At 42.0% G+C, this 24774-nt stretch overlaps 2 protein-coding genes across 5 annotated transcripts in view; both read left to right on the forward strand.

The window, feature by feature from the left end:
* HEATR3 (HEAT repeat containing 3) overlaps nt 1-9304 on the forward strand; it is a 23682-nt gene extending 14378 nt beyond the window's left edge. For all 4 annotated transcript variants that reach the window (XM_051805602.1, XM_051805601.1, XM_051805604.1 and 1 more), the window contains 4 exons: nt 1153-1241; nt 2037-2180; nt 2278-2454; nt 3373-9304. In XM_051805602.1, coding sequence (XP_051661562.1) covers nt 1153-1241; nt 2037-2180; nt 2278-2454; nt 3373-3492 — 530 coding nt within the window. In that variant the 3' untranslated portion in view covers nt 3493-9304. The remainder of the gene's footprint in view (nt 1-1152; nt 1242-2036; nt 2181-2277; nt 2455-3372) is intronic.
* A 1303-nt stretch (nt 9305-10607) lies between these two features.
* TENT4B (terminal nucleotidyltransferase 4B) overlaps nt 10608-24774 on the forward strand; it is a 42649-nt gene continuing 28482 nt past the window's right edge. Inside the window, 3 exon segments of the mRNA XM_051805594.1 lie at nt 10608-10862; nt 10864-10949; nt 10952-11330. Of these exon segments, the coding sequence (XP_051661554.1) occupies nt 10756-10862; nt 10864-10949; nt 10952-11330 (572 nt within the window). The 5' untranslated portion in view covers nt 10608-10755.

The raw sequence follows: 24774 nt of genomic DNA on the forward strand, positions 1-24774 counted from the left end.
CCACAGATGCAGCATTTGTAGTTCTTTGCTGTAGTGTATAGAATGACATGGGCATTAATGCTTGAAAATGCATCTGCCTGCAGAACACACTTTTTTTTCAATGCCTTTAAAAGCATGTGATCAGTCTATGGAAACATTATTACTGAGAGTGCAGTTCTCGAAAAACTAAAATGCAGAAATGAAAATACATATGAAGACATACACAAGGATGTTCACATAAAATACTTGTCTCATGCTTGAAGAGACAACTTCCAAGATTTTGAGTGTACCTGTTAATCTTTGCAATAGTCAGAAAGTTCTCAGATCAAGCTGGAGAAGTTGTAAGCTGAGGACAGATGGTGCTAATAAAATTGATTTAATGGCCTGGGCCCATTTTTTAATGGTTAAATGCTATGTAATGGATACTGCCAGATAGAGTTGATAAAATACCAACATGTGGTTAGAAGGAATCCTGTGGTTTACAGGGTGGAAAAGAGGCATAAAGATCTAGTTTCTTATATGAGAAGGGAGAAGATATGCATGAATTGAAAAGTTCTGCATCTGGAGTGGTCCAGAAAACAAAAACACATTAAAGGAAAATAAAAAGCCTGAAGAAACACAGAACATTCATTGAAGGTGATGGCTGATATTGATGAGTTCATAGTTACGAGAGTAATGCAGTGTTTGAGTCATACATTCCTGAAATGTTATTAAACCACCGGAAAACATGCTCTTTATATGAATTGGAAAGAGTCCAGTGTTCTGGGTGTCTAAAAAGCTTGCTTAAGAAGGCAGAAGAAAGGAGATAAAATACACAGTCAGCTTCTGTAGTTTTCTCAGTTCCTATATTATGGCCTCCATGTTATACCAGTTTTTAAGCTGCCATTCTGATGACAGTGGTTTGTACCATACTTTGGGTCACATAAGTGTTTCAACCAGGGATGTGCCTCAAAATGAGGACCAGCTGTGGTCTAACCTGCAGATGCAGTTAATACTGAATTCAAACAAATCACTATGGTTACAACCTACAGAGACTACTCTGAAAATCTAGCTTTTCCTGTTGTGGTAGTACCTGGAGGAACAATTAAGGGATTAAGGCATTTGTATTTGTTTGCTTCCTGTGTCCCTCATCTTACTGTTTAACTTTTGGCTCTGGGTTCAATTCTTTGACAGAACTCCCTGCAGACACTGAATTCCTGGAAGCCGTAACCAGTGCTTTGAGGGCTCTCCTACAAACAATGGCATCAAAGAACATCTCCCAGGTAAAAGCTTTCAAACTCAAATACTCTGCTAGGTTCACATTTGGGTGAGATTGGGCTGGAAAGTTTTTGAAACAAAATTATTTAAATGAAGTACGAAGTAGCAGGTGCAGACACTGACAGAACAGATTTTAATAGCATCAACTCTTAATGTTTTTCATGGACCTTACAGTAATACTGTTTTGTTTATCTCTTAACATGTAAACAAATGAAAGGTATTTCAAAACAAGAAAATCCAGGTAGTAGCTTTAGGAGATGGGTATAATGACAAATATTTAGTAAATTAGCACCTAGAAATGCGCATTTTTTATTTCCTGATGTCACCTAATTGAAGCTGGTTGTCCTTCTAGAATCTTGGTTGGACATGAATTAGTGAGCTAAATACAAGAATGAAGCATTTTGTTATACAAGACATAATACTAGGTGGTTTGCTGGTCCTTTCTGGCTTTAAACTGAAAAATGAGAGCTTCTGTGCTGTAAGTTATAATGGGGTGGAAGCAGCTATTGAGCAAGGTAAATTTGTGAAAATACCTTTGGGCTTAGAACTTTTCCTTCACTTTCATGACAGCATTGGTTATGTTCTGGAAGAAACACCTTAAATTGAAAGGAGAATTTGACAGTTTTCTTGGTAATTACATTTTCAGAATTCACGTAGTTTTCATAATCCAGGGCTCTTTATTTCTCTATTATAAATTTCCCTGTGTTCTGGAAAAGCAGAGTAGCTAAATGTCACATTGGAAAATTTCCATGAAAGTGTGAATGTCTTCCTTCTTTCCCTCCCTTCCCCTTGTTGTGCAGTGTATGACTCCTGAGCAGCTGTTGGCTTTATGTGAAGCTGGTATTCACAGCAGCAATGCCAGTGTCCGAGTGAACGTAGTGAGCATCCTTGGAATTGCTGGCAGCGTCTTGGCAAAAGGACAAGATACAGCTGAAACACTAAAGGTGAAAAAGCAAACTTTGCATTGCAAACCTGTATGAATTTTGATATTTCTTTCAGTTTTCCCTTGTTGGAAAAATCAATTTTTCTCTCTTATTTCAGATGATTGGAAAATTTCTTCTTGAAGTTGCTATGAAGGAATCTTCTCTTGTGGTAGCAGGGGAAGCCTTGGATGCACTTTTTGATGTATTTGCAGATGGTGAAGAAGCAGAAAAGGCGGCGGTGCAGATCAAGTTGCTTCCAACACTGAAGGAATTTCAGCCAGTGTTCAGAACAAGGGTAGGCATCAAGTGCAGCCAGCTCAGGGTCTCAACACACAATGTGCATTAAAGCTTTGAGATTTGGGCTCCTAGAAGAAGTAATTAAGCAGTATTGTATAGCTTCATAAGATGGCAAAAAACCCCAAAAAGCATGTGATTTTCTGATATTCCACTTTAGAGGAAAGCAAATACACTTACCTTAAAGTTCATGGAACTGTCAAGGTGATAGCACAGCACCTCTGTTGCAACATTTGCATTACACTGTCAGTATTATTGATGTCCAAATCACTACATTGTTCTGAAACACTTGCAAAAAAATCCTTCAGGTGTCCCTGGAGGAGTGCAGCTACATTAGTGGGAGAAAAGTCTCTTCTGAAGTTACATTGACATCTTTTGTTTTTTACTTCTTGTAGTTGCAGGTGGATGCTTTTGTTCTGCTGTTGGTTAGTTAAAACAGATCATGTATTCTGTGTTCTCAAGAATAACAAGGCCAGCATTCTAAACTGTAATTTTAGGTACATCCTTGGGATGTACCTAAGGGAATGACCTTCCACCTATTGTTTCTTTGATCAGATGAAGCCTGAGGAGTGACTGTCATAGTCTAAAAGCTAAGCACCATACACACAAAATACATACCTGATGGTGCTTCAGTTGTGTGGTTAGATGTACAAGGTTTTCCATATAAAAAGCTGCAGAAAAGAAGTGTGTATTTCAGATATTTGAGTGAATATCACACCAATAATGTAGTTTTAGGCAGCAATGTACTATAGTAAATTGACTAGCTCCACATGTGCACGTGAGCACCTTGGAGTTCTCAAAAGCTGTGGGTAGCATATCCTGACAGAAGACCTGTATATAGAATTACAGTAGACTTGAACTGATCTAATAGGAGAAACCTCTGCATTAGTAAAGCATGTACTTTTTTTTGGTTTTACAGATGCGAAAAGAAGGCAAAGGACAATGTAGTACAGATCAACTGTGTGTTCTTGACAATGTGAGGATGAATTTGAGAAGATTCATTGCGTATCAGGAGACACTAGGGAAAACTCCAACTTGAAACATCGAGGAACTTTTAAGGTTTCCCTTATTGAGTAATGTTTTCAAAAAATATAACCATTTTGAACTTCTAAAATTTACTGAGCAGAGCAGTTTTGCTTTGATGTTAATACTACGTTTTGTAATGTTCAGTATTTTTATACACTTGGGTTGATGCAATATGAAAGTCACACCAGCACAAAAAACCCCGTAGCATACTCTGAGATTGTTGCAGTGATAAGAAGGTGCTCCTGCAGCCCTGAGGTCTGAACACAGCACCACTGTCGTTCTTCAGAAATCTTCATGTACCCCGGCAGAAAACTACAATTGCATGAAAAGGTAATTTGGAGAATATTCTCGGTTATGTGCCAGATAAGGAAAAAAAATTAAAAAGCTCAAGATATATTTAAGGGAATCGAGCAGTGGCAGAATGTTCTTATTTGCTGTTTGCTCTTACCTGCTCCTAGAATTGCACAGGCATTTATGGCAAGCTTCCCAAGAGAAGTTTGTGACAAGTGTGTGGATTCCTGTCAGTACTTGGTTCTGTTATTTCATGAGGAGAAAACTGTTTCAGATTCATTTATGATAGCTTTTTGCTGTGGAAATCTGTGTAAGCAGGTCCTACACTTAGACACAGCCCCCTGTTTTTACTTTATTTCGATTGGTATTTCTGAAAATCAAGTCTCTTAATTTACATTCTTCCTTGTAATTCTACATCAGGATGAATGTGAATTCAAGGAAGTAATAAACCAAATAAAAAGCATTTTTTATATTGAGGTATTACCTAAAGTAAATTTATAATTGCTTAAAATACCTTTTAGAAATATTTGCGATGGAGATTTTTAAGCTGTTATTTTCAAAAAATGTCACCAATTCATGAAGATTGTATGTAAACTTCCATATATCAAGAACTTTGGTTTTATTTCTTTGAATGAGATTCTATCATACATATTTTTCAAGAAAAAAACCCAAAACACAACCAAACACAAAAGTATTTTGTTGTGCTGGGTTTTGAAATAGGAGGGCTTTTTTCCCTCTCTCTTAATGCACTGTCTTAGTGCAGGCGTCTAGTTTTTGGCAAAAGTTTGCCCATGGTGTTAACCATGGAACTTATAAAGACCAAATTTACTCAGTTTGTTAGATTTCAGTCTCTAAGATTGGAAAGCAGACTTGGGAACTGACTGGATAACTTGCAAATGACTGACTTTATGAAATCCTGGCATATGGTATTTCGTCAAATGCAAGAGAAAGTAAAAGATGAGTTTAAGCAGCTCTACTGCCTGGAAGTCCTGTCACTGCTGTGACTTTGCAGGAGTCAGATGAAATGTGTGATGTGATGCCTGCTAATCAGGTGAGAGTGTGTGACTGGGAGGGCTCCAGGGTCACTGAGCATGGCCTGGAGAAATCCAGGAGAAGTCATGAGGAGCATGGTCGAGAGGTTATCCAGGGATTTAGCAGGGCAGGCAGTGAAAAGGGCCAAAGTGTAACACCTGAGGAAAAGTGGATTATGGCATAAGACTGCACAGTATGTGGATTTTAATCCTTGTGTTAGTTATACTTGCTGTACACTGAGGATAGTATAATATTAGCCTGATGAAAGGTATTAATATTTGTTTAGCCCCTAAAGGACTTTCTTGTGGGATGTTCTGCTCTTAGTTTCTGGATGTTACATTGAATTGAAGGATTATCTAGATTGAAAAGGATCTCTGGAGGTCTCTTAGTGTAGTTTCTGGAGTCAGACAAGTTGTGCTGTGCCTTGAACATCTTCCAGGATAGAAATCCCACAACTATGGCAGCCTTTTCCAGGGCTTGATTGCCCTCACTTGAAATTCTTTTTTTTCCTTTTCCCCTTTGTGCCTTGTAGGACTTTCCCGTGCTGCAAAATGCACCTCTTGTCCTTTGCACACCACCCTGAAGAGTCTGGCTTCATCTCATAACCCCCACTTGTTAGCTGAAAACAGCAATTGAATTCCCCTCTTCTCCAGGCCAAATACACCCAGCTCCCTTAGCCCTTCCTTGTACTCGCTGGAGTTCTGACCCTCTAACCATCTTAATGGCCTTCTGCTTGACCTGCTCTGCTGTGCCTTGTACTGAGGGGGGCCCAAGACTGAACACACTTCCTCAAATGTGATCTCGTAAGTGCTAACTAGAGGGAAGTCATTGGCTTTCTTAACCTGCTGGCCATGCTCCTGCCAATAGAGCCTGTTATTTGTTAGTTGTCATCACTGCAAGGGTGCACTGCTGACTTCTCTTCAACTTACTGTCCTCCAGGACCCTTTGGTCCATCTCTCCAAGCTCTTTGGTCATTCAATCAAGAGCCTGCTCTGTTTCAAGGGATAACTCTGTCCCAAGTGTAGGACTTTGCATTTTACACCAAGTGTAGCAGTCAGAATCTGGTTCCTGGGGACTGTTGGAAAAATAGAGTATGTTATTTTCTGTTTAGGGGTTTTCTTTTAGTTTAATAATGAGAAGAAACATTTCATCTTCAAATACTAATCTGAAAATTGCAGAAAAATATATAGAAGATAGGGCATCCACTACAAAAAATTGTTTTCTTAATACAGTCTATCAGACCATGTTTTTTTCCTTCAAGTGAAAAAACAAACTGACATTTAGATCTTACACTATTCTGACAGTAAGAATGCATGGATTATTTTTTTGCTATGCACTGATCAGTTGAAGGTCTTAAATATTGTGTTCTAGGTGCATAGTATGAACCATATTGCTTGCAGAAGTATATGATTTTTAGTGCTTAAAATACTTGCTTCTATCTTCTGGTACACATGCCATTTCAAACTAATAGCCGAAAGAGAAATGAGGACATGGGAAAGCATTTTGTTTTCTTGCAAGTTTGTACTAAACCCCTGACATACAAACCCTAAAACAATCCCTTCACCTGTTCCATCTGAGGACACCACAGCACTTCAGTGGACCTGTTTAGCTGAGGGCATGAAACACTGACAAGCTGGTGACCCTGTCTCCAGCTCACCAGGTATGTCTGGGTGATAGAGAGGTGAGCTGGAGCTCTTGGGAGGTGTTTTTGTACTCCATTGCTAATATTAATGACATTAGATGTGATTTCCTAATATCCCATGTTGTAAGATCTTTGCCAAGGTCTATTGCCCTTACCAGTGGCTCATGGCAGAACGGAGCCTCCATCTTCCTTTGGGGTTTCTAAGATACTGTAGTTATCTAATAATATTAAACCAACTGTGTATTTTGTTTTTCTCTGTCCGTATTTTTATTTCTCTGAATGGGAAAAATCTTACTCTATCATCTGCCCAGCTGCCAGTTCAGTGTCTGAGTGAGAGGCAAAAAATTTGTATGTTACTTTAGAGAGCACATCGTGCTTGTAAGGGACAAGATGGAAATAATAGAAAGACATGGATAACTTCTGAAGACTTGCATCTGTGGAAGACAAGTAAGTTATCAGTGATTTAAAGAAGTGTCAGATCATGGCCTAAAGCCAGATGAGATATATAGGTACAGAAGAGCTAAACTGTAAAATTAGGGCTGTGAAAGTTGTTCTGATGCAATTAAGGCAGCAGCAGAAGTGATGATGTGCAAATTAAATATTTTGGGCACTCTTTTGACACTGGTTTATTTTAATAGGTTTAGGGTAGGCCTCAGATGAAGGCAAGATCCTTGACAGCCTCCAAAGGGAAAGACAGATCTTGAAGATACTTAAAGGGTGGCAGAAATTGGACTGATCTAGGCAGTGTGCAGCATAAGTAAATAGATGCTAAATAGATGTAAGTGATCTTCATCAGTTCATGTAATCACACAGATAAGAGTGGTATCAAAACAGGTATCTGAATTTGTTTGCTTATTCTGATCCCTAAGGCATCATCTGTCTGTACTTCAGTTAAAAACTGCAATCCTTGGAAAGCATGGATTGCTGGTTTATTTGTCTCCCTGTCTGACACTGAGCACAACAGAATCTGAGTCTTGAGATGATACCAAAATAGGTGCTGAATTTACATCGGTCTGTGGTATCAAGTAGAGTGTGAAGGGGGCTGTGGGCCCCCTGCCCTGTTCAGAAGCAGTGGGACCCTGGCATTTGCTGCTACTTTGGTTTCTTCAGCCTGCAAAATGTTGAATCCCCAGCTGTGTACAGAAGGAGTTATCATTGCTGTGTGGTTTTAGTTTTGCTCTCTACGAAAAGAAACAAGTGGCAAGATTTAAATGAGCATTTGTTTTGAAGTACTTTTTTTATACATCATGCCTTGACGTTCAGAAGATGGCTGTATAGCACAGTAGAGTCAATAGCTGAACTATTTGGGGGTTATGGTGTGTGTTGAAGGTATTGTTTTGCATAGCCTGTGGTTTTTTTAAGGATTGTCATCTTAGAGGAACAAGAATAACTTCAACCAGTACTACTTGGCTTGGTTTTATGTTTGTATTTTAAGAGAAAAATACATAAAAAATGAGAGCACAATAAAATTACAGAAGAAGAACTGTGTTGGAAAACAAATAAATTTAAAATTTGTTTGTAGTTTAAATGTTATAAATGAAATGCATATCTTGTGGAATATTAACATAAAAAAAACCCCGACCAAAAATGCCTATAAACTCAAGTTCTGTTTTCTTAGTAAGTGATTTTCAGTAGAAGCATTTCCAGAGGACTGGATAGAAACATCTAGCCTTACATTTACTGTTGCAAATTCCAATTCAGGCAATGGCAGTGGTAATTGAAAATAATGTAATTGTTTCTTTTTGGCACAGGTGACTTGAGCAAACAGTCTAAATATAGTTTGAGCTGGACATGCTGTTAAGATATATAACAGTAAGGTATTTGGCAAAAACTGAAAACTCTTGACAGTCAGGTCAGATTAAGGAACTTGAAGTTTTTCCACCAGGGCTGACAATAATGGTGAGCCTTTCTGTTTGAAGAAGCTTTTACTTGACTGCTGGGGTTTTTTTGGTCTGATTTCCAAATAAATTCACGCTGTTAATTTTGGTACCTTCTGGGAAAAATAGGAGGTGTTAAAGTCAATTCACTTCAATTTGATTTTGTTTCTGTGTTATTTTTGCAAGTTTCTTGTTTCTGTGAGAGGCATTTTATCATACATACTGACATAGTTCAGTGACCACATAAAACACAGTTTGAGACTTGCACACAAAAGGATATGGTAAGATGCCTTTTTTTCCCCTCAGATCTGGGTTTCAGGAACTTGCATTACTGCTACATTATGGGCTTAAATCAAACAGCTTGGGAGGTGAACTAAGGTCCTACTGTAACAACCCGTATGCAGTTGGAATGATCGTGGCTGCTACGTGTTCTCAACACAGGGAGAGTCCTGATGCAGCCCTGGGGTTGTGAGGTGCTCACATAAATCATGTACCAGCACTTCAAGATGCACTGGGATTTCAGTAAACCTTCTCCAGTTTTGTGTTCCTGTTATGATAGAAGTCCTATCAAGGGTTGTTTTCTCTCTCCTCTGACATATGAATTTTTTTAGAACTTTTAAGGAATATTGCATGGCCTCTTTCCTCCTCCCCTCCCCTTCAAATGGAGAGTGAAAAGCACTTCCAGAATTTAACGGAAGAACAGCTGATTCAGCCAGTAAATGCATGATGTTTCTGAATAACCTTTTCTGGCAAGTTCTCTTTTTAGAGAGTAAAAGAGTTAAATTCAGAGTGTTGATTAAACAAAACACTCCAAACCATAATTAAGTGTGGGTTTTGTTTGTTTTTTATGCCCCCCTACCCGGGTATACTTCCTTATCTAAAGCATTTGTGGTACCTGTGTCATGTCCTGGCTATATTTGCTTGGGACTAGGGTTGCTATGGAGGAATCCTGTAAATTAATAAACTTCAGTCTTATAATAAAACTTGTTTGTATTTATGTGCTATGAGTGTAGACCAAATCATGGGGTTTTGCAGAATTAACTTTATTAAAAAAGTAAAGAAAACAAACCAGTTTTTTCTTCTGTTACTGTTATCTCCTTAAGGATACCAAAAGCCTTTATTTGACTTATGCTTTTCTCCGTTGCATTAAAAGTTTATGAATTCAAACCTTTTTATTTGCATCTTTGATGTGCAGGAAACATCAGGATCGACCTTTATCTTTTCCTGCTATGCTTATAATTTTCAGAGTAACTGAAGAATATAGTTTGGAAAACAGGGTTATTCAATAGTGGGCTTTCCCCATTTCCAAGATGTGTTAAAGTCCTACCAGCTTCCACTTGGCTTTTGGTAGTAGGTTTAGGTAAAAATCCTAATTTTCAAAGCAATTAAGTTTGTCAACTCAAACCTCAAATTTCAACCACAGCTTGCTGTGGTTGGTTTTCTCTTGGGCAATGCAGATCAGACATGCTGTGACAGAAGAGGGGAGAGTTGAAGACAAAAATGTCCTGCTCTGGGATGGTGGGGAGAAACCAAAACTTCAGTCTTTGGTTGTCACCAGGAAATGGTGCTAAGTCTTCTTCTTTGCAAACTTTGTGGGATGCTCGGAATTGGAATGTGACTTTTTAATTCCAAAACCTCCACCTCCAGCTTCCTAAAGAGAAATCCTCTCCCATGCAATTCTGAAGCTGGGGGAAGAAGCACCAGGCCCTCCATGCAGCGTGCTGGAAACTTTGTAGCCGATATTAAAGATGTTTAAAGGCTGTAGTACGAAAACACTCAAAATAAAACTGAAAGTGACAAGAAGTGGTGCTACTCCGTGTTGCTGTTTGGGGCGTCGTGTGTGATGTGTTTTTCCATCTGCAGGCAGGGCTGTACCTTGGGCTGCCTTTCCCTCTGCTTTGGAGTTGAATGAAAGGCAGGAAGAGCCAGAAGTGTCTGTGCCCACCCCCAGAAGAGTTTTAGGGGAGAGCAGCGGCGGCTGTCGGGGTGACGCCGGTCCGGGTCCGCCTGTCCCTGTGCCCGGCGGGTTCGGCAGCGGAGGGGCCGGTGCAAGGGCTCGGCCGCCCGAGAGCGGCTGTTGCCCCGCGGGGCCGCCGCGCACCGGCCGTGCCGAGAGAGGAGCCTCCCTGCCCCGGGCCGGGCTCCGGGCCGGGCTCCGCTCCCGGCGGTGCCGGAGGATCGGCCGGGGCGCCGCCGCCGCCCCCCGAGCTGCGCGCGGCCCCGCGTGCCGGCGGCTGTCCCGGCCCGGCCCCGCCTCGCCGCGCTCGCCAGGAGGGGCGGGGGCTGTGGAGCGACGGCGGCAGCAGCGAGCAGGCAGGCGCGGAGCTGCCCTTCCATAGGAGCCGCCATTAGCGCTGGGACCCGCTGACAGGGTCTCGGCGGCGGCGGCCGGCGCGGCGCGGGGAGCGGAGCAGCCGGGGTGGGTCCCCGTTTGATGGATCCCCGGATAGCCTGGTTCCAGCCAGAGCAGCTCGGCCCCTCGAACCGCCTGTGGATGCAGATCTGGGAGACCACGCAGGGGGTCCGCAACCTCTACTTCCAGCAGCAGCAGCAGCAGCAGCAGGAGCAGCAGCAGCAACAGCAGCAGCAACAGCAGCAGCAGCAGCAGCAGCAGCAGCAGCAGAGCGCCCCCGCCGCGGCCGGCCTGGCCTCCCCGCCCGGCATGTACCGCGCCCCCCGCGCCGACCCCCCGCCCGACTTCCTGCCGCTCGAGAGCGCCAACAACCCGCACAGCCGCGGGCACCGCCAGGCCTCGCCGCCCCCGGGGGCCGCCGCCTGGGCCCGGCCCGCGCGGGGGGCGCCGCCCGCCGCCGCCGCCGCCGCCGCCGCCAGCAACAAGAGGAAGCGCGACAACAAGGCCAGCACCTTCGGGCTCAACTACAGCCTGCTGCTGGGCCGCGCCCCCGCCCCGGCCGACGAGCCGGCCGCCCGCGCCCAGCCCGGCCTGGCCGAGCCGCTCTACACCGGCACCCCCTGGAAGAAGAGGAACTACAGCCAGGGAGTCGTGGGGTGAGCGGCCGCGCGGGGCGGGCGAGGGGGGCGCCGGGGCCCGGCCCCGCTCGGCCGCCGGAGGAGGAGGAGGACGACGAGGAGGCGGGGGCCGAGGTCCTTCCCCGCCCCGGGGCCGCTCGCCGTGGCCGGGCAGCAGTGGCCGAGGGGCCGCTGGGCCGCGGGCCCGGCGGGTGGCGCAGCGGGCCGGGCCGGGGTGGCGGGGCCGGGCCGGGGCAAGGGGCGGTGGGTGCCGGGCTATCGCCGCCCGGTTCTAGTGACAGCTACGCCCGCCGGTGCCCGAGCGGCCTGCGCGGGGCCGGGAGAGCCGCGTGTGTCCGTGTGTGTGCCCATGGAGCGGGCGCGCCTCTCCGCAGGGACCGGCGCTCCGCGGGCACGCCGCTGTCACCGCCCGTGCACGTGTTGGGCGCTCCCGGGCGCTGCTCCTCGCTGTCACCGCGCTGTGCCGGCGGTGTGTCCCCTGCGCTGGAGCTCTGTGGTGCCCTCGCTGCTCACACACGTGCGGCGGGGCCGGGGGAGGGAGGTGGCAGGGCCGGCACGCCTGCCCTCCGCTGCGCTGTCAAGCACACCTCTAACGCTTTGTGCTGCCTGTGCAACAACGGCGTGGTAGGGACTAGAACTTGAAAAAAAATAATAATAATCTGCTGGCGTTAAAAGAAAGCGCACAGACTAGGTAATTTCCCGGGGAGTGTGTTTTCTAAGAGCTGACAGAGTGCACGCAGGCAGGCACCTGCTCTCAGAAATAAACTTCCATGCATGTGTAGTGAGCTATGGAGTTCAGTGTGGGAATATTAATGGTTGTCATGGATCTCTGACTGTGGAATCCATGTGCTGATCTGAATATTTTGTCTCTGATGTTTTTGTGCTAGCTTAGGTCTCATCAGTTGGCATTGCATGGGCCCCAGGAGATGGAGGGCAGCGAACACTCATCTTCTGTTCACCTGAAAGCTGGTTTGAGCCCTCCTCTCCTCTTTTTGTAAACACAACGATGGCTTTTGATATGAGTGATGACCTGGATAAAAGCCATTTGGTAACTTCTGTGGATTTTTTTTTTTTTGGAAGTTCACGCTTTTCAAAATATAACCTTTGCCTTGAACCCTCCAGGGTCTGTGTGGTGGAGGTTCATGGTAACAGTTGAAGGCCTGGAAGGGCTCATTTTAGAAATCAATAGCGACTGGGTTGCGAGAGTTTTTGTGTGCTCAGTTTGTACCCAAGGTTCCTTCAGCCCCCTTCTATTGAAAGCATCAACCTCTTTGCCTTCCAGAATCTCTGTTCTGTAAGACTTGTCAAAATGACTGGTCAAATTTGCTGGTTGTTTTGGAAGACAGACTCCTGCCACCTCTGCCTCCCTGTTTTCTTGTGAGTGCTTACGTTGCCTTTACTGGTGGGGTTATAATAATTAATAAAATGACACTGCAGAAGTATGTTTTTTTAAATTTTTTTAGTCACTATAGCTTGGAACATTCCGTAACTTTCTTCACACGACCTAAAAGTAACATACCAAGTACTCAATTTTTGTAAGTTAGTTTTTGGACTCTATTTATATTCTACCCTGTAACTTATTTACTTGAAGGCTGAGGAACATTTTATAGAAGAACTTTGCTCTCTCTCTGTCTTGTAAATTCATAAACCTTTTTCTGTACTGAAGATATAGGGGGAGAAAAGGGTGAGTTTCAGCAAGAGATTAATAAAAATGTTAATAATAACAGGAACTCTGCCAAAGTAATCAAGGTGTTGCTAGAGTTGAAATTTTGGTGGAATCAGTTTCCAACTCCAAGTGGAAGCAGGTAAATTACGGAAGTTTGCTTCCAAAACGCTGTGAATTCCAAAAGTTTTTAGAGGCTGTTGGCTAACAGTCTTGAATGAAAAATTGTGGAAACAGTTTCTGAAAGGAACTGAAGCCTCCCAGGAAAGCCTAGAAAATGCTTATGCCCTGTGAAGGTTGCAGTGTGACCGACTGGCTGCTGGCAAGGCCATGTGAAGCCTCCTGTGCCTTGGTGTGCACGGAGGTGCTGCCATTGCTCCTGAGTGCAAGTTTCTCTTTAACTCTCTGTTGTAAGGCATCTGTCTGCATCTCGAGACACTGGACGGTAATGATGGATAGAGAGGTTTGTAACCTAGCAAATGAGGTTGTTGCTAAAGTAAATATTTTAAATTCCTTATTTCCAACGTAAATTCCCAAATTTGTGTTGACTATTTCTAGCAGTTGTTGGGGAAAAAAAGATAGCTGCCTTGCTGTTACAGCATTACTTGTGTGTTAACAGATATCTTTTTCTCCCCTGGTTGTTACTATGCAAGTTGTGAAACAGTAGTAAAGGCTCGAAGTGCTTTTCCATCTATACCATCCTGTAATTTTTTTCAGTTAATCACTTTAAATTTTGTGTCTTTGCAATACAAGTGGTGTAGAACAGTCCCACTTTCAGAAAGATGAGGCCTGATTTGCTGGCAAATGCAGTTGAATGCTGATATGTGGCATTCATATTTCCAGTGCAAGGATGTCACTTGTGTGTATGCCTGTGCAAAACCAGCTCTGAATATGCAATTCTATTGATCAGTTGTCTGGGAAAACAGTCCGATAATTTTTAGCCTGTTGGACAGATTATGTAAACACATAACAGCATGTAACTAGCTGTCTAAAGATTTAGGTAAGGTAAACAGGTTGAAATAGAGATTTTGGTTAAAAGCTTAAGTATGTGTTCAGTCAAGTTTTGGATTTTTTAAAAAATTATTAAGAAACATGCTCTTTTACATAATGGTATTTAGATATATGAAGAGATAGCCAAATAATTAACCCCCCCCCCCAAGAGTACTGGTTTTGATTTCAAGATAGATTTTTTACAAGGCCTGCACGATATTTCCTAACATTTACCTGTGCTGAAGTATGGACATTCAACATGTGGCCAGTTTTTGCTCCCACGGAGTTAATGGTGGTATTGTGTACATCCTATTCTGGCCTATCTTTAATACCTTTCCTCACTGTAAGTTCTCAGACTTGAAATTCTATTAATAATGCAGATGTTTGCATTACTTTGTGCATTACTTTTAACTGTGACTTGTGAAATACCACTGTAAATCATCTAGTGCTGCCTGCGAGTTGCTTTGCACTGGTTGGATTCAGCTTGCATGTCTTCCGTCCTCTGGGGACTCTCTCATCAGACAGTAGTGCTGGAAAGAACAGAGAATGCAGAAAATGAATGAAAAGTTTTACAGCACACATATGATGTTACTATTGACTTAACACGTATCTTCAAAGAGTTAAATTGGATTTGCTTTGACAGAGTAGTTAGTAGAAAAACTCAGGGATGTAGGAAGATATATGGATTGGGGGTTTTGGATGGGATTCTGTGTGTCTGTCTGTGTGTGTGTGTGTGTGTCCCAAGGGCAGCAGTAAATAATATTAGTAGTGTTACAATTAGAAAGGAAAAAAAGGTAGTTGGGTTACTGAAATACTATTTTACAGCTTTTACCAAGTTTAGATTGAGCCTGGCAAAAAGGTGACACAAGAACTGCTGAAACAAGAAGCCTTAAGTGTAACAAAACCCAATAATAGAGGCTTGTGCTTAAGTTTGGCATGTTTCTTGTTGGTTTCTGTGATTCTTGTGCCAAAGGAAAGGATCCAGTTTGTACACAGTTCCCAGGAAGGAGATGTGGGTTTGGGGACTCCGTAGGGAGCTGGTTAATTTTAACAATAATCTGCAGCCAAAGGTGCAAACGCAATTCATGTGTGAGTTTAAGGAGTTAAATCTATCATGGGTACTGATGAGGAGGAACATGGTTTACATAGAAAACTGCACTTTTTGAAATATTAAATATACACTGTTTTGAAATACTGCTGGAAACTCTTCCATGAAAGGGAGAGAATCCTGTGACCCCCAGAGGAGGGAGGTGCACACAGACATTCACACCCTCCCATGCTGCTGAATTAGTTGGCACAGACTGGAGCAGACTTCTGCTTAATTGATATAAGGGTTCCCAGCATGTTTTCTAGGATTACAGAGGATACCATGAAATAAAATTATAACTACTTTAGAGAAGAAAATAGCTTAAAGCCATACATCTTTGCTACAGAAATTCCATTGTGAGTTTTTCACGTGGAGTTTGTCAGCTTCTTGGGTCTTTCTGTCTCTTTTTTCGAAGAAGTGAAGTGCATTAAGGTGACACAAGCCCCTTCTCCCAGGTGTGAGCTGACCAGAGGACAAGGAGCCACATTAAGGCAGCTGTCAGCTTGTGATAACTTACCCTGTGTCTCCTCAGCTCTGTTTGCTCAGGCCCTTGCATGGTATCAGCCATGGCAGCATGATTTCCATATGGGCTGGAGCCTGAACTGAAAGAGCTGAGTGTAGTGTGAGCAGAGCAAGTCTGTGTACCTGGAGCAAAACCTGTAGCCAGCCTGAATGCCTGACTTGGGGACTGATAAAATCCTAATCAATTGTGTTGTTTTTTCATCATGTACTGTGAAGTGCTTACATCAATGCAGGGGTGGTGCTTGATTTATTGTTGCATTACTTGATACAAATGTTCCACATAAGTGAAACACCTTTGTGCACAGGCTCTGATTCCTGGTGAAACAAAAAGGAGGTGTGTGCATAACTTCTTCATGTGTCTTCTTGTTATAGTAGTTGCATGTGGTTTGGATTTGGTGAATTCATGTACATTGAAACCTAGGTTCCAGGTGAATTCACTATGTACATCACGTGTAAAAAGGAGTTATTTGGGAAGACTTCACAGACACAGATCTGCTTTCTTTCTGGAAAAGCCTCTTAGAGCAGATCTCTGTCCTCACTCTGTAGCTGTGTGTGTCGCTGTAAGACAGAAGTGCAGGGATGTGACTCAAGTGCAGCTCCTTTTCGTGTCCCCGTCGGATGAGCTCCACTGTCGCTCCCTGTCTCATCCTGAGTCATGCCACAGCACTGTCCTGGCAGTACCCTTGTGACAGCTTGTGCAGCTCTTGAAGCCAGTCAGCTGGGTTTTATGGAAGTGAAATCAGATATTTCCCCACAGCCTCCTGTAGTAAGAAATGACTTCTTTTGGAGGGACTGGGAGAGAGAAACACGTTTACTAGTGAATGAAGGTGATGGACCAAAGGCAGTTTGAGGAAACCTTTAAGAAATATACTGTGCATGTTATACAACAATATTGCTTGAGGTTGCAGAATTTTGGAATGGGGCCAACATTTCAGCATGTTTTGTTTAAACAGTTTAAGGAGGACTTCAGAGGCTGCTGATTTCTACACGTGGAAGGAAACAGCATGTGGATGTATTCCTGTGAACTGTTCTGTTTTCTCCAATTCATATCTTTGGTTTGGGACTTGGATACCTATTTACCTTGGAGTGACTATATAAGGAGCAGAAGTTTGGCAGACTTTTTTTGGTAGATAGAGATGTCTATATTAAGTAATAGGAAGAGCATGTCATTCCTTCTTGTGTGCTTGCTGATTCCTGAGAGCTGCTGTGTGCTTTATGTAGCAGTAGGCATTGAAGAAAGTGGATCTGTTCACCCTGAATCTTTATTAGTATTATATTAAACCATATTGGGGTTGTAGCTCATATTTTTTAATTGTCAAACTGTTAGTACAAGGTCAGCTTTAAGAAGCCTAAGATCATATTGTCAGTCCTAGGGAACACAAGCAGATGGAGACATGTATCATGGGAGCACACTGTTGCTTTTTTCTCCCCTTCATTTTTTTTTTTTATGCTATCTCACTATGCTAGTTTGTTCCTGGGCAGTTTCTAGTCACTTATTTAAAATTGGAGTATGAGGTCTGTTTTTCACTTTGGGAATTCACAAAACTCTTAAATATGGTTTTCAGAAGTCGTGTACATAACTTTACCATTAAAATAGGCAATAATAGAAATACTTAATATTTTTGTTTTATTGACTTCGTAATGTGAGGATTCTGAACAAATCTTTCAATATGGTGTATGTGCTCCCAAAATAGTGCATATGCCAAAATTTTAGAGGTGACTGTTGCTTCAAAGCTTGTTGTTTGTGTTGTATGTGATGTAAAACAGTGGTTCCTACACTCTCTTTGCTGGATGCTGGAACTGGCAGCAGTAGGATAATGCAGCCTAGAGCCAGCTTAGGTGTTGTGTTGAGGGATGTGTGTGCTGGTAGTGATATAGCAACATAACCAATGAAAATCTCCCACAATTCATATTATGAGCAAATAAATACCATTGCTTTTCTCAGTGAGCAGTTGACATGCTAATTCGTTATTTGAACATGCTGGGAATTCTTAAATTATGAACATTGTCTTTTTGAATTATCTTTTTGGATGAACTGTCAAAGAGCGCTCAAGATGTCAGTCCTGTTTGAGTATTGCTTTCTGTCCCTCTGCCTGGAAATTGGGGCTAAAGAATATATTTCCATAAGCAAGAAAAAGAGAGGAAAACTGGTGAACTGGATGTAGGCTTCAGTTATTTTTCCTAGGCGACACAAAGCTATAGAAGGAGCAATGTGAACTTTAATCATTTTGTAACTTTACCAACAACAGATAACACAGCGGGAATTTTTTCCGGGAATACTGTGAATTTATGATATCAAAGCAAGAGATAGACAAGGATTGAGGCAGCAGAACTCTTGTTCTTAAGTTTGTATAAAAACCTCCCCTACAGATCTCTAGAGATGGTTTTAATCTTTTCAACAACTTTGTATTGGTGATTCTCCTGTGTTGTATCGTAGTCATGCGATCAATATTAGTATTGGTGGATTTAGTACAGGTCTTCTGATACTACCTGTCCCTGGTGGTTGTCTTCCTGACCCTTAGAGCTGTGTCACAAAATCTGTGTGAGACTGAGCCCCACATCCCACGAGCTGATTGTGTCCCTCGGCTGCCCCTGGGGCCACTAATCCCTGAGGATGGGTCACTGGTGGGAGGCAGCTGTGCCAGGGCAGCTCTAGCACAGCAGCTCAGTGTGAGGGTGAACTGGCTGCCTGACTGGGGCTGAGGATGTCTTATGCTGGTGCATCAGCAACATCTGTTAATTTTCTTCCTCCCGTGGTGACAATTAAGATTATTTGGCAGACCTCATTCCAGATCAGCCTCTCTGACAGTCTCATAATGTCCTCCATGGCAGGAGAACTACATCTGAATTATTCAAAAGCAATGTGCAGTGAAAGAGGCAAAGTCTTGCTACAATTGCTTGAGAAAGCTTTCTGGTGTGGAGTTCTCCATCACCATACTGTACTGTGTATATAATGCAATCTTTTTTTTGCACTGCATTTTTTAGGATTTTTGCTAGGAAACAATGGTAGCAGGATCAAAGTGAGTGTCTGTGCACCTCTGCTCTTCCATGTTGTCGATGTGGTCTCTTATGGGAGAAGCAGGCAACACTATATTGAAGATACTGTTAGACAGCACGGAGGAAATAGTGTTGTGATTCTGTAAGTAATAGGACAAATGCAAACATTAAAGTCCTCTAGGAACTTCCAAATCAGAGAAATGAGGGTAGTTATATGATAAATGAGAGATGTGTAGGTAAGTAGCAATATTGGCTCATTATCTTTACTCAGTGTGGATTTATTTCCAGTTACATTTAAGTACAGCCATTGAAAGTATCATGTGCTTTCTTACTATTACTTTGTTTCCGGATGCAGTAACACCTGAAAGAACTTGAATTAACCTGTTGCAAATACCAAGTCTAGATAAGCCCTTCATATACTGTCATATGGTACTTAGAGTAAGAATACAGCTAAAATACAGCATGCAGGAATATCGTGCTGTAGTCTGTGATGACTAAGGTGTTGGTCCGACTGTTATGTGTCAGTGTGTAGTCTGAAGACTGCAAGTCGTTAATCAAAGCTTGTTGACCTTGCCTGACCTCTTGATGTTGTGATTGATCTGAACTGAGGAAGTGTGATAACATAACTCACTTTCTTAAGCTTTTTTTAAGTCTCACTGTTAATTTTAGAACTGTTCACTTCCTATGTTACTTTAGGAACAGCTGATATTTTTCTATATTTTACAGAAAGAAATTGTGTTTTGTTCTGGTTTTGAGGGGTCTTTTTTGTTTGTTTTGTTTCAAGGGAGTTGTTATACAAAGCATACTCCTTTATTTGCATCTGCATTCCTCCCCCTTCTCCCTCAGTAAGATTTTGACTTTAAAATAAGTATGCATGTCATTGATGTGAAGGAGTTGTACCTTGCACATGACTTTATCTCTTATATATTCAGAGGCACTCCTGGTTGGCAAGCTTTCCACAGCTGCTGGTCAAAGTATTAAGTTCAACATAGTGTGGTGAAGGAATTATCTTCATCTGAATAATGGTCATGATTGCAAATTGCAGTCTTGGGTCATAGTATTGAATCAGGCTGAGAAAAATGAGGTCATGGTGGTTTATTTTATTTGATTTTTGCTTTGTTATATCACACTCTTCACTTGGGTGATTCAACTCACATGCTTGAGGATCTTTTATATATTCAGCCTTCTGGTTGTGTTTTGTGCTCAGCATCTTATGCTCATTTGTCAATGGGGATTTTTCCTTGTAGTAGTCATACTTGGCAGGTAATCACATGAGAAAATGTTCATGTTGATTTTTGCCTTGAAGAACTAGTTTGTTATTGAGGTAAGCAGCTTCTCTACATGTACCTCTGCTTCCGACATCAGGTGGAAAAGAAGTTGGCCTCATCAAGCTGTTAGATTTCTTCTTATGGGGTAGTTTTTGAGATGTGGGAGAAGGGATAGTACTGTCCTGCTTTTATTGCTGTCTTCTATTTACATCAGCTGCAGTCATTTTTCTAGCTAAGTTTGAACTAACCAGTGATCTTCTGAAGATGTTCATGTTGCAGCCTGGACAAATGTGACAGGGCACATACAGGTGGTAAAAGATAAAGTTTCAGTGGCAGTAAGTAACAGTGTCAGCTCCTGGCATAACAGCACCTTGGAGCAAATGAAGACAATAACTGTATTAACACACTTCCTCTCTTGTTTTTTGTACAATGTGGTATTTGCCTGTAGGCATTAAGTCACTGAACATTATATGCTGCAATAGTTCAATTCAGCCTTTGCTCCTCTGAGGCAAACCTGCTTCAGGCATGCTGGAACGTGCTCTTGCAGTTGCTATTGATTTAGCTGTGAAGCTCACAGCGACCCTCTTATGCCTCTCTTACAGCCAGTCCCCACTGCTGCATCTGCTACTCATTTTTGGGGTACACTAGACACTTTTACTTGATCTTCAAATTATTTTGTGTGGTTTCAGCGAGTCGGATGAATGTTGAGTGGGTTTCTGAGAGCTCTGAACAGCCTCTCACTCTCCATTTCCTACTTTTGTCAGTGCACAACACGTGGATGGTGTGAGGAGATGTGCCATGCCAGGGATGCCTTATCCTAGAGTGGGTTCCAGCAGTCACCTTTGTGATACTAGGTCTGGGTTTGGCCATTACAAGTCCTTTTTTTTCCACTGTGCTGATTCTTCTGTCATTATGTCCAAGCAGAACTCAGCAACTGAGGTAGTCATGTGAAATCTTAAATAAGTCATCTTTCAGCATATATTGGTGTCTCTGAATTTTAATCTTTTGGACTCATGTTTTGGTATCTCAGTGAAAAATTGTCTTAGGTTATATTGGTACATTTCTGACAGAGGTACTAGCTGAAGCTTCAGGGGAAAGAAAGAAGATAAACTCCATGATTTGATCCACAGGGTTAGTCAGAGACCCGCTTCTCTGGATAATTTGAAGGACGAGGCCTGTCAGCTACATTCAAGGAAGAAGCACTTCTTGCAGTTCCTGACACTGAAGCTCTTGAGTTTCCATGTCTGTCACTGGGCTGATAGAGGTGACCACAGGAAGCATTTTTCTGTGATCTGTCTAGGCAGTGTCCTTTCTTGATACTGTTTCTAGCTTTCTATCCTGGAATGATAAGCAGAGCAAAAAGACGCTGCTGACTCCAAAATAGTTTGCTGTTATTTCTCCCAGCCCATGGTGTTTCTGGTACCTGTGCATTCTCCCTTGCAAGGAGGAGTATCTGAGCACAAGAGAACAAACCAGAAGATGAACAAATAGTTTCTAATATATACCTTTAAGGGAGCATATTCCTATATCATGAGTCCCAAAATGAATACTGCATTGTTTAATCTGAACATAGTTCACTGTTCACACCCCTACTGTAAAGATAACAATTCATCAAAGCAAAAAATTACCTGAAATGTTCCTTGTACCTTTGCCATATTATGTGTGATTGTTCCTCCTCCTCCTTCAAAATGCACCCAGTGCAGTTGCTTTTAAGCATTTGGAAGTGAGGGAGAACCACATCTGTGATTTTAGTTTTGCCTGAGTACGACAGCAGTGCATCTAAACTGTAGCAGAGTGTCACTGAAGTGCAATAACAAATAATAAACAGGCGATAAGCTTGCTCTGACCTTGAAACAGGTAACTTGGACTCACTGTCCATTTTGCTTGAGGAATATAAATTTAACCTACAAACTTAAAGCCTTGTGATTTTAATTGTAATTGCTAGCTTCAGATCTTTTCTTAAGAAGTTTTGAGTACTTCTAGTATAGGAAATGTACCAAAGTAACTTGTGACTCACTTTTGTATTCCTTGAATGTTCCAAAGTGCTGTGCAAAATTCCTTCCTCTTAAAAAAAAAAAAAAGGCCACCTAAAAAGCTGTGAGTATTAGAAGATGCTGGAAAGCCTTGGGAATCTGCATTGACTTTCCAGATGGCATACTGGCATTTCAGTTTTAATTTGAAAATGATCTTATTCTGGACCTGAAAAGTTATTAACGAACTGCAACTCTGGCTAGTTATTGGACTTAATATTTTTATATTAAATTATTTAAAGTTTGATCTCGTGTTACTGAAGGAGAGGTGTTTGGAGTTTTACTCTGTTCTTGGTTCTTCTGCCTACTTAGCAGCTAAAAAGCAGGCTGGCTGCACAGGTGGATGTGAGGAGGGTTTCTGGAGTTAGCATGGTGTGCGCTCGGTGTGTGTTCCTGAGCTGTAGGGCCAAGTGTGCCGGCAGCACTGGCTGGAACTCGGACCTCAAACAGCTTTTTGTCTTGGCTTTGAGGTGACAGTGTAAGCCTGGCATTGTCATACTGTCTTTTCTGTCTTGGGGACTGGTGTGCGCTTGTTTGAGGTGAATGTTTGAAAGTGTGAATCAACTCTGATGGGAGGAGACGGGAGCTAATAATTACATTGCCCTTCTTCCTTTCATTTCACTAATCCTTCGAGTCATATAATTTATCAAGTCATAAATAAGAATATTTGCCAGGCAGAACCCACTGTGTGTGTGGGAGTAGGGGACTCTTCTCCACTCTGTTTTGTGTGAGAAAACCTGTGCAAGGCTTGCCAGGCTCCACGTTGGGTGACCCGCTGCACACGCAGCCGTTCACGCCACGGCAAAGCTCCGTGCTGCGGGATTTTAGCTCCCATCAGAGTCCCCAGGTGGAGACTTTTTTCCGAGCCCATGTTATCCACCAGAAGTGCTCATCAGCTTGGTGGGAGCGCATTAGTCTCGCCTTTGCCCAGATAACATGTGGTGTCAGTTATTGGCAGGTCACAGATTGTTTGTTTATGTGATAATATTTACTACTCTAACAAAATAGGAGCAGTGTACTAGTGATGTATAAGGAACTGTGCTAGCCTGGCTTATGGAGACAGACAGAAAGGTGTATTACCTGACCTGCTGTTTCCTTCTGCTCTGGTTTAATAGTAACACCATTGGTGAGATTTGCAGAACTGATCTGATCTAATAAACCTTCCTTTTTTCTTTTTAAGTCCCTGCTCTTAGCTGTTGTGCTGGCTCAGAAGGGGTCAGAGCTGCTCGCAAGTGTTACAGTAATTTAGTGGCTGTAGCTTTTGTTAGAGCTCTAACCCAAAAGTTGCTGTGTTACTGGGAAAGTTCAGCTAATACTGATTGAACTACTATTGATACTGATAGTTACTTTTACTTCTTGTTAAGCTCTTGTTTTAAAAAAACCCCAACTTATAAACTGTTGTTTGATCTTTTTGAGTGAGAGATTTTTGAGCAAGGGGAATTGGCAGGCTTAGGAATTACTAATTCCCCACTGTAGGAAATAGATACCTTTGACTTGTCTGTGGTTCTCATTGTTTGGAAATTTACCTCAAGTTGTAATTACAGAAAGTCTGAAGTGCATGCTAGTAGTTGCACTTTAAACTTTAATGCTTTTAAAAATACATATCTGTATTTTAAATGAGGAGGTTGCAAACTGCATAGCTAGTATTTGTAACTGTTCCAGCAGACTAACGCTTTTTTGCAATTGAGCTAAAGAAAAACTTGTGGTGCTGTTTTATAGAAGTTGGAATTACTGATGTGTTTCAAGATAATTAGATATTGCTAGAGTTGAAGTCTCTTTGTCATTATGAAATAAATCAGCTATTTCCCATTGCTGCTCTTCCCACTTTGTTTTTCCTGCACAAAACCTTTTTCTCCTGCTTCATCTTGTTCTTTTGTTAGTACTTTTTCTTTCAGCACAGTTGAGGTAGCAGTTTCTCTCAGTTTTTTTTCACTCTGTTAGCAAAATGCAGTTTTGGCACCCCATTTCCTGGGAGAAGAGAAGCAGGAGATTCTCACAGCACTTGCTTACAGAGATAGGGGAAGGAGGGATGATATGTAGATACTTCCCAGGGAAGAAATAGAAAATTATTCCCACACATGCAATGATTCAGCTAGATTGTTTTTATGTACAGTGTGATAAAAAAAAAAAAGGCGGTGGGAAGTAAGGGTATTTCTCAAAACAGTCTTTCCAGTTGGCAGTTTGATGTTTTTGCTGGAAATGCTGTAAAAATAGAGAGCAAGACTGAGCATGCATACGACATAGGTTTAAAAACCAGTGGATCAGTCACAGAGTTACACTTCAAATGGCTTGTTGGTAGGACTAATTCAAACATCTGATTTATAATTAAAGTTCAGTAGAATTTTTCTCCCTCTTATAAGACAAATTTCAGTGGGAAAAATTCTAGTACATCTGAGTATGTTTTAGGGAGGCAAGGCACACAGACAAAACAGACAAAAAATGCTCACTTCTACCTTGATAGGAAAAAAGATCTCCTACATTATTCTTGACTAAAGAATGTGTTAGAGAGTTTTTATTAGAAGTAACTCGGATCAGTTTAAAGAAGATGGTATTCATCCTGATGGAAGCAAAGGATCTATAAAATAAATAAAAAACTGAAAAGATGGAGATAACAATTTAAATAATTGAAAAGAACCGTCCACATTTCTTCTTTTTCTGGTATTTTTATGTCTTTACTACACTAAGGCTGTTTCCATAAAGCAGTACTACATTAGTGTTTTATGATGCAGTTAAACCCATAAGTTAATGTAAAATCCAGAACATAAATGAAAAAAATACATTAATTTGAGGGATTTTGGGGGAATGGGAATTGATTGGGAGGAAGAAAGAGGGGACTATGCTATAGTCTTTCAAATACTTGCACAGGATAGAAATTGTAGGTCTTGTAATGTAAATTTGGTGGCAT

The sequence above is a fragment of the Manacus candei genome, unplaced genomic scaffold (genome assembly GCF_025592945.1).
Source record: "Manacus candei isolate 608988 ecotype Guabito, Panama unplaced genomic scaffold, ASM2559294v1 h1tg000065l, whole genome shotgun sequence".
Classification (NCBI taxonomy): Eukaryota; Metazoa; Chordata; class Aves; order Passeriformes; family Pipridae; genus Manacus; species Manacus candei.